Source organism: Stomoxys calcitrans, chromosome 1 (assembly GCF_963082655.1).
Source record: "Stomoxys calcitrans chromosome 1, idStoCalc2.1, whole genome shotgun sequence".
NCBI classification, from domain to species: domain Eukaryota; kingdom Metazoa; phylum Arthropoda; class Insecta; order Diptera; family Muscidae; genus Stomoxys; species Stomoxys calcitrans.
The window spans coordinates 157,564,626-157,574,916 of record NC_081552.1 but is presented as its reverse complement, the minus strand read 5'-3'; the positions used below and the strand labels follow the sequence as shown (position 1 = coordinate 157,574,916).

General features: G+C 39.8%; 1 protein-coding gene across 1 annotated transcript in view; it reads left to right on the top strand.

The window, feature by feature from the left end:
* Positions 1 to 3,130: 3,130 nt before the first annotated feature.
* Positions 3,131 to 10,291, top strand: part of LOC106092134 (uncharacterized) — a 33,188-nt gene continuing 26,027 nt past the window's right edge. Inside the window, exons 1-4 of the mRNA XM_013258909.2 lie at positions 3,131 to 3,305; positions 3,364 to 3,808; positions 6,978 to 7,252; positions 7,319 to 7,954. Coding sequence (XP_013114363.2) covers positions 3,219 to 3,305; positions 3,364 to 3,808; positions 6,978 to 7,252; positions 7,319 to 7,954 — 1,443 coding nt within the window. The 5' untranslated portion in view covers positions 3,131 to 3,218. The remainder of the gene's footprint in view (positions 3,306 to 3,363; positions 3,809 to 6,977; positions 7,253 to 7,318; positions 7,955 to 10,291) is intronic.

Genomic DNA, 10,291 nt, shown 5'->3' with positions numbered 1-10,291 from the left:
CCGAATCTTTATTCGCTCCACGGATCGATCATACATCTAACACGCTGGATGAATGCCTTCCATCTATCACAACGTGATCAATTTGGTTTCTCGTGTTTAGAATATTTGTATGTTGAAATCTGGTGCTACTAACTACCATGTTTTTGCCGCGGCGAAATCTATCAGCCTCAACCCATTACTGGACGTTATCTCGTGGAGACTAAACTTTCCGACTGTTGGACCAAAAATGTCTTCCTTCCCTATCTTCGCATTGAAATCTCCCACAATGATTTTAATATCATGGGCGGGGCAGCGGTCATATTCTCTCTCTAGGCGCTCGTAGAAAATATCCTTGCTCTGCTCGTCTATGTCTTTCGTCGGGGCATGGGCACAAATAAGGCTGATGTTAAAGAATTTGGCTTTTATGCGGATTGTGTGGCTAGCCTCTCATCCACCGGAGTAAAGCTTGAGACAAGGTGTTTCCGTCTCCGACTTATGACAAATCCACAGCCAAATTCATGCCTCGTGTTATGGCAGCTATTTTATAGTTCGTCACCGTTTGGTGTTGTATTGACGCCATTCCCAGTCCATCGCAATTCCTGTAAGGCGGTAATATTTGCCTTGTACTTCTCTAATACATCCGCCAGCGCGTATACTGCACCTTCTCTATAAAGAGTACGGCCATTTCAGGTGCAGATCCGCAAATCATGGTCCTTTTTTCGTTTGCGTGGGTCGTCAACGTTGGGGGGTCTGTTCTTCCTATTCCTTTGTTTCTTATAGTAACTCAGTTTTCCGGGAGTGGGTTACTGGCCCAGCGCCCCAACCGCATGGATTTTGTGGGATTGGATACGTATCCCTCGTTGTGGCGAGCCGCCTGCTCCAAGATCCGACGCTCGCCGCTTGCCGCCCCTAACTTGGGAACAGACGCTGATGTTGGCCATTGGGTATTTGAGCTATTATCTAAAAAAAGTAACCAGTGAAAAATATCCATCCTTTCCATCCTTAAGGAAAACAATTGTTTTTAAATAGAAAATGCTGGCGATACTTGTGAGGTATTTTCCTTAGATAAACGTCAATTTATTGACACGAGAGTGACAAGGCTAGAAGGGAAGCCACTCGTGATCTACTCGACGCTGCACAGCCATTACAATTTTCAGTGCACGAAGTTACGAATGTCAAGTCGCGCAAGGCTCTGATCCCAGACGGAAGCTCTACACTGATGTTGAAGAATCTGGATCTGCCTGGAGTCGAGTATCTTACAAGTGTCCGAACACTATCATAGTACCCGATGTTTGGAAGATGGGCAGTGTGATCCCGCTACTGAAACCTGGAAACGACAGGAGCAAGGTGAGGTCGGTCGTACAGACCTGTCTTCAGTAGCCAAGACGCATGAGGGGCTACTCCTTCCGATCCTCCCGTTGGACAAATTCCATTCGCCGAGCATCAGCATGCATTTCGAAGGCTGCATAGGACAACAACTGCTTTACATGTCATCACCGTACACAAAAGTAGAAACAATGTTCTTAAATCCCTTGTCGGCAGCACTTGGTGTGCTGACAAAGGAACCTTGGACTTACCACCTAATGCTTTTGGATTAAGTGGCTAGACAAATTGCTGCGACCACTGATGTGAAGCTAAGGGAACTTTCTATTTGGTCATGTGCCGGCCACGGACGCTGTATACGTTTACAATTGGCAGACTGATTTTTTCCAATCCGACTGCGCGTAACTTTTAACTACCTAGCCAGACCCACTAAATATCACGGCAGCATCTTCCCTCCTTAACAAATTCAAAGGAACGGTGTTGGTTTCATTGTAGCTCTCCGATGGGGATAATTCCATCAAAACACTTAAGAAGTCGATCATTGCTCTTTTCATGGTGTCTGGAAGGATACAATGTTTTAATTTTAGATTTTAAAAATATTTAATACCAGCCTTAATGTAGATCAACCGACTTGAGGTAAAATTACAACTTCATTTGGCGAATTTCCTATACCTGAATACTAGCTGCTGCCTTGAATCTTCATTAAAAGTAAATAAAAATGAGACAAATTTAATAATAACCAATAATCAATATTTTTTGGTGTTAGCTTTCGTATTTTCATGTAACGGCTGCTTTTTATAAAACAGCTGAACTATACAAAACATCTGTTCAAAGTTGCAAATTTCTGCTGGCAAAAAAGTCCCAGTAGAAATTTGCAGATTTTCTATTTTCGAACTGTCACAATTTGCTCTCTCTCGCGTTCTCTTCTACTGGCAAATAAAGTACGCGAACGCCTTCCAGTAAAAATTTGAGCAAATTTGCACAAATTTTTGATTTTCCGAACACAGCTATTTGACTCGTTTTGAAAAACATTACAGCCGTTCACACTACTTGAGATGTTTTGGAAATTGCACTTTTTTACACTCCAGCATAAATGTTATGATGTACTATTGTAAAATTTTATTTTTTCTTGCTTTATCTGAAAAAGGCCGTTGATTTAATTTTTTTTTTTTGAAAAAATTTTAATTTTATTTTTTTACATTATTCGGGGCCGTGTTTATTTATCAAAAAATTCAGGCATTTATTTGAGGTCACAAGCTTTGAATGACTCGTTTTTGTGGCGAGCGAGTATTTTTGCCCTTATAAATTGTAAAAGAAAAACGAATCGTTTTCAGAGCTTTACAAAGAAAAAACATGTCGTTTGCTCAAAACAGCTTTGGTCTGAAAATAGTATAAGCACCCACACCACAGCAGGCCAAATTAAAAATTTCCTCAACATTTCATGGTTGATATCAAGGCGAAACAATTACAAACACACGCAAACAAATTTGTGTGCGTGTGTGGATACGTGTGCGTACATGAGCAGAGAATATGCGAGAGAGAAGATAACAACAAATAGAATGCAAACAAGAATCGGATATCTTAATACCGTCAAATCTGGCGGCTGTTAACAGCTACTCGCGTTAGACCATCTCAATAAATCCGCCTTGGGTTGATATGTATGTTACTTTAAACCAAATGAACAAAGCGCGACACGCAATTTCGATTAGGTCTTGCTGGTTTGACATTTGCAAGTACTTGGTACATAGGTATTCAGTGGTTTCCGAACACTACTCAAAACAGCTGTGCATAAACAACTGTTTATGTTTAGTCGGCGTCCTTCAGAGAACAGAAATTTCATGAAAATTTGCAAATAATTTGCGATAATGTAATTATAAGTCCTAAATCGAAAATTTATTCTTGCGAAAACTTCAACAATGGACGTAGTTCTCACGTATAAGATAAAAAATGAGAAGAAATTCTTTGATTGTGCTTTTAAGTTAGGCATTGATGAAATGTCAGCGGTAAGTGCTCTTTTATACATTCTAAAGAGATGCTGAATAAAATAAATCTGATTTGCAGCATAAATTTCTATATATAACGCATCAAAGTGATCTGGATATATTTCCCAAGATGGGAGACGAACGTCTCAACATTCTGCTTTACCTATGGGAAATATGCGAAGATTACAAGGTAAAGTTAAACGAAGACGAATGGGAGCTGCCCGAAGAGTTGGAGACAATGCTTAAGATAATTGTGCCATGGAGTTTGGATATATGGCTTAGTAAAGAATGGGATCGCTGTAAAATCCTTTTAAGACACGCCCTTGTACATTGTCTAAATAGAGCGAGGAGTTTATTGATGCGACTGCCGGATATGATGCAAATCAATTGGGACTTTTTGTTATTGTATAATCAAACGCCGTGGCAAGTAATTTATTTAAAGTCCTTAAATGTCACTAAGGAAAAGACATTGGAAACTGGTGCTTTAACTATTGAAACAGAAGAGCATGCATCTACAAATGAAGGTATGTATTTCAACTGTGATCTATTGCTAAGCGAAAAACTAAAATTGCAACGAAACTTAAAGGCTTGGCAATTAAAAGTGGGTATTAAGTTCCAGTTCCACAATGAAATACTCATGCTTTCATGTTAACTGAAACACTACAAAAATCTCACTAATAAGATACTTTGATTAGATTTTGGCAAAAATGCACTTTACCGCTGAACTTTGGTGCGTAGATGTGGGTTGACCCCAGGAACACGAATCAGAAGTCCGTTTTTGGGGCAAAAGCCCCTGAGCCCCCCAAAGGTTCAAAAAGTCTCCCTTGGGGGATGTGGACAAACCTTGGAAATATGGGTATTAAATGAAAAGTATTGTCGAGTAGATTACAAATATGCTAAAAAAAAATGCATAAAATTTGGACTTTTATGATTGGTTAAAGAACACGAAATTATTATTATTATAAATCAAATCAACACTTTCACATATATTTTTTTCTTCATATTCCTAACATAAAAAAAAAAACAAAAACAAAATTCTAAGTTTGGTTAAGCACTTTCACTCTAGAGCGATTTAAATATGATAACAATTACATATAAGCACCACAAAGTCTGCGTTCAGTAATTAAAAATAAACAAAAGAGTTATTTAAACACAAAATAAAAACATATTAACACATTCCAAATTTTTGGTAGGATAGCCACGTTGTTTTAAGACAGCACTTAATCTATTTGGCATGGAGTTTACCAACTTCTCTGTTTCCTGAGATATTATTTTCGCCCATTCTGCCTGCATGACACTTCGTAACATCTCCTTGCTGGTGATAACGTGCTGACGAATTTTTTTCTCCAATAGATCCCAAAGATGCTCAATGGGGTTGAGATCTGGTGATTGGGTTGGTGTTTTAAGCTGCTTTGGTGTGTTATATAGAAGCCAAAGCCTAACAACCTCCGATGTATGGTTTGGATCTTTATCTTGTTGGAACCAAAATGTCGTTGCTAACCCTAGTTTAGCAGCACTTGGTTTCAATTTTTTTTTCTCAAAATATTGAGATAACCCCATTTATCCATTTTGGACTCAATAAATTCTAATTGACCCACTCCACTAGCAGCCATACACCCCCACACCATAACTCCACCACCACCGTGCTTCACCGTTCCAACTAAATTTTGTTTTTTCAGCTCAGTCCCGGACATGCGCCACACTATTTGCCGACCTTTAATGCCAAAAATACAGAATTTGCTCCCGTCGGAGAAAATAATTTGTTTCCAGAATTCAGGAGGCTTATTGATGAGAGTATTAGCGAATGCAATCCGCTTTTGTCTGTTTATGACTGAAATATACGGCTTTCTTCGAGCAACCCTTCCATGAAATCAAGCTCTATGTAATATTTTTCTGGCAGTTTCGGCACAGATAATTTCATAATTTCTTCTTATGAGACAAAAGTATCGTTAAAACAAAAAAGCAAAAGCAAACTTGTATTTTTGTTTTTGTTTTCTAATTTAAGAAATATAAAGAAACAACATATACAACAAAACTTACTTCATTTATTTTTTTATGTTGTTTTTTAATCATTAAAAAAGAAATTGTCACATGAACGCAGACTTTATGGACTATGTGCAGGTAGCGAATGAAAGATACCAAGGAGTAGACTGCGATAGATATGAAAAAAATAAAGAAAGGAAAATTTTTCAAAAAAAAGCGCGATTTTTTTTTGATATCTTTTTTTTGTATCTTTCGAAATCTACTCCTTCGTATCTTTCATTTGATACCATTGTTGCCTATGTTACCTGGATTAAAAATTCTCAAGACACTTCCACTGTTTTTGCATATTCGTAATCTACTCGATAAAACCTTTCATTTGATACCCATATTTCCTAGGTGGACCACTTCCCCCGAAGGGTGAGATTTTGGCCTCTTGGGGGGGGCCCAGGAGCCTTTGCTCCAAAAGCGGACTTCAAATTCGTGTTCAAAATGAGAGGAGTGTAGACAATGCAAAACATCGGGAGTGCGCCCTGTAAAGTGCATTTTTATACCCTCCACCATTAGATGGGGGTATACTAATTTCGTCATTCTGATTGTAACTACTCGAAATATTCGTCTGAGACCCCATAAAGTATATATATTCTTGATCGTCGTGAAATTTTATGTCGATCTAGCCATGTCCGTCCGTCTGTCCGTCCGTCCGTCCGTCTGTCTGTCGAAAGCACGCTAACTTCCGAAGGAGTAAAGCTAGCCGCTTGAAATTTTGCACAAATACTTCTTATTAGTGTAGGTCGGTTGGTATTGTAAATGGGCCATATCGGTCCATGTTTTGATATAGCTGCCATATAAACCGATCTTGGGTCTTGACTTCTTGAGCCTCTAGAGTGCGCAATTCTTATCCGATTGGAATGAAATTTTGCACAACGTGTTTCGTTATTATATCTAACAACTGTGCCAAGTATGGTTTAAATCGGTTTATAACCTGATATAGCTGCCATATAAACCGATCTGGGGTCTTGACTTCTTGAGCCTCTAGAGTGCGCAATTCTTATCCGATTTGGCTGAAATTTCGCAAGACGTTTTTTTATTGTTACTTTCAACAACTGTGTCAAATAAAGTACAAGTCGGTTCATAATCTGATATAGCTGCCATATAAACCGATCTGGGATCTTGACTTCTTGAGCCTCTAGAGGTCGCAATTATTATCAGATTTGCCTGAAATTTTATACGACGGATTCTTTCATGACCATCAACATACGTGTTTATTATGGTCTGAATCGGTCCATAGCCCGATACAGCTCCCATATAAATCGATCTCCATATTTTACTTTTTGAGCTCACAAAGAGCGCAATTCTTATTCGAATTGGCAGACATTTTACACAGGTCTCCAGGTCTCGCTCTAATAGCAGAGCAAATTTTTTTCTTATATCCTTTTTTTTTTGCATAAGAAGAGATGCCGGGAAAAGAACTCGACAAATGCGATCCATGGTGGAGGGTATATAAGATTCGGCCCGGCCGAACTTAGCACGCTTTTACTTGTTCCCACTATAATCACTAGAATGAAAGTTTGTTTTTATTGATATTGTACCAGAAGCAAGAATCATTTGACGTCGGTCTAGCTTGGTTTATTTTACTATGGTTATTTGATTTTTTATTATTATTCAAAAGTTGGCATATTTTGAACCTTATTTCAATTGTTTTTCTTTTAGACATTGCCTATTTGAAACTGGAACAACTGCCTTTGATTGTTCTGCGCTTAGTGAAACTCTTCGATCAATCATCTATCGATATGGTGAAAACATTGTGCATGAGAGTTATAGCAGCTTGGAATAAAGTCTACTATACTGAATTGAACCAAACAGGTGGTTCAAGATTGCCATATGTGCCACCCGAGGATAAACGTTGCCTATTGCTAATATGTCATATATATTTAATGGCCGTTTATGAGGCGGATGATGTCAAAGGATATGTAATCGATAACATGGTAAGACACATACGAATAGTACATTGAATTACAACTCTTTTAATATAATATTTTTCCATATTACAGATGCACAATATACGTTTTTATAACCAGGGATTTCAAACGTCATACGCCATGGATAATATGCAATACACTCCTGCCCGATTAATTGCCCTAACATGTTTGCATTTGCGTTTACAAAAGCGAGAATTTTTCGATTTCTTTATTTGGAATTCGTTTGACACTTCCCTCGTCAATCTTTTCGGAGTGGTGTCTCAAGCTTACAAAAGCTATCTGTTGGGTAATCTATTATTGGAATTGAACAATATGAATGACGATGACTTTGCTGCAAATGTTGCATTGTACAAACGTCTAATGAACGCCTACATAAATGAACGTGAAAAAAGTGAGTTGTTTATGTTGAATGAACTGCAAAAGCTGGAAGCTCAACACTATGCTCACAACATCATACAATGCGTTGCAAATATGACCGATTATAAAAGTAAGATATGTAAAGGAAATCGCATGAGCAATATTGGAAATTATGAAAACACAGATGATATTTCCAATGAAAATGTCAATAGGCAACAGAAATTGGGACTATGGGAAATTGATGCTGATGAGGACGAAAACAAAGATGATCTTCGCCAAGATCCCATATTTCAAACCATACCTAACAATGCGGAGATATTGTACAATGTCTACGAAGTTTTGTCCAAGAAGGTAGTTATAAACATTTTTATAATCTATGATTTATAGTTTCCTAGTTAATCGATTAACGGTAGTTTCTAAATTGATCGTGTGTCGGAGATACAATCAATGGGCAGAAAATTTTTTTAATTCAATTGCAACAAATCAAAGCTTATCACAAGTTTGTGCTTGTAAGATTGTTGTTGTTGTTGTTTGTAGCAGTGTGTTATACACTGAGGCGGCAGCCCTTGCCGATGAAGAACACCATCGGGTCAATCCGGTGCGTACAACCGGCTGCCATGGGATTGTGCTTGTAAGGTCCCCTATGGTTATTACATCGCATCGCATATATTTAACCTATATATGTAATGGTTCTCTGGTAACGTCTTGTAAATATAATTACATTTGGGTTTCTTGGTTTGTTTGTTTATTTAGCGCAGAGATTGTTGTTGTAGCAGTTTATTGTGTTCTATCTTTCGTCTGTTTGATTCTGTTGAGTGTCAAGACCCGGGAACTCTGCGACTAAGATGGGGTGCGTCCACAGGGATCTGGGTCTGAGTCGAGTGGGTCTGGCCGAGCAGTTAAACAGGTGACGTGTATCGTGCGGACCCTGGTTACAATCGGGACAAACATCTTGCACGTCGGCATCAATCCTAGCTATGTGGGAATTGAGGCGGCTGCATCTGCCGGAACGTAATTGAGCCAGAACCACTCTGGTTTGCCGGGGGAGGTCGATTTCTTCGGGTGCAATGGGTGGCGGTCGTTCTCCAAGGACTACATTCACCCGGTAGCCAATTACCGCGTCTGCTACGGTGTCTGCATGAATGTTGTTCAGACCCGCTTGATATGCCGCTTGATCTAGAGGTTCTCTCTTGTAGCGTTGAACCTCACGCTCTAGATCGTGTAGATCTACCTTAAGGCTTCTGGGCGGTGGGTATCTATCCACAAGATGATGATTTGGATGGTTTCTGCGATAACAGCCCAAAAGGTATTGCTTGGACAGCATGTAGTTATGTCTTCGCACTCGTAGAATCTTTGTCTCCTGATGGAGGTGGTCCACATGAGAACTGAGAAAACAGCCCGTCGCAGTTCGGAGGGCGGCATTCTGACAGATCTGAATATTATTCCACTGCGTGTCACAAAGTTGACGAGACCACACTGGCGCTGCATAACTTACCACAGACCGGTCAATTGCTTTGTACGTCAACAAGGTTTCTTTGTCTGCACCCCAAGTGCTGCCAGCGAGTGACTTGAGGACCTTGTTTCTACTTTTGACTTTATTGCAGATTGCAGTGGCATGTGGGGAGAAAGTGTAAGAGCTGTCAAATGTGACGCCAAGTATTTTGGGACACTTGATGGTCGGAATCATTTCTCGTTCGACCATCACAGTCAGCTCAGTATTCACCTCACGCGTATTTGTAGTGAACAGTGTGGCTGAAGATTTGGTGGCCGATATCTTCAGATTTCTTGCAGCGAAATATGAGGCAAGCTCGTTGAGGTAGACGTTCGACTTTTGTGACCCACTGCTGGCTATGTTCGCACAGCACCTTGCGACATAGCCAGTATGACTATACTCCTGTAGTGAAGTTAGGCCAGAGCAAGAACGGAAATGTACCCACTCCATGCACCGGTTACACCTCACCGACACAGACCGATAATGAAGGCGGTTCTGGCAAACCGAACAGAACCAGGCTCCGGGGTTCCTTTCAATCCCGGCACGGACCAGAAGCGTACGGAGAAGGAACTCCGGGATGTGCCTCTCCCATGACGAAAAAAGACGAACACGTACACTGAGGCGGCAGCCCTTGCCGATGAGGGATCCATCGGGTCAATCCGGTGCGTACAACCAGCTGACATGGGATTGCGCAAAGTTTGGCATGTCCGGCTATGACGCTGAACGCCGGGGTTTGGATCCTGGCGAGAGAATTAGAAAAATTACAAAACGGTGGTTATTCCCTCCTAATGCTGGCGACATTTCTGCGGTACTTTGCTATTAAAAACAACTAAAAGCGTGCTAAATTCGGCCGGAGGGTATATAACTCCCCACTATGAATCGAGTTTGTCAAGTTCTTTGCCCGATATCTCTTTATAAGTAAACAAAGGATAATGGATAAGAATTGTTATACTATTGGAACTATATCAAGTTACGGTCCGTTTCCACGTTTCTACGTCCATAGTAGAAGTCATTGTACAAAATTTCCGCCAAATCGGACAAGAATTGCGTCCTCTAGAGGCTCAAGATGTATAATCGAGATATTGGTTTATATGGGAGCTATATCAGGTTATAAACAGATTTAAAATATATTTGGTATAGTGGTTGGAAATAAAAACACTTCATGCTTCAAATTTCAGCTAAATCGGATAGTAATT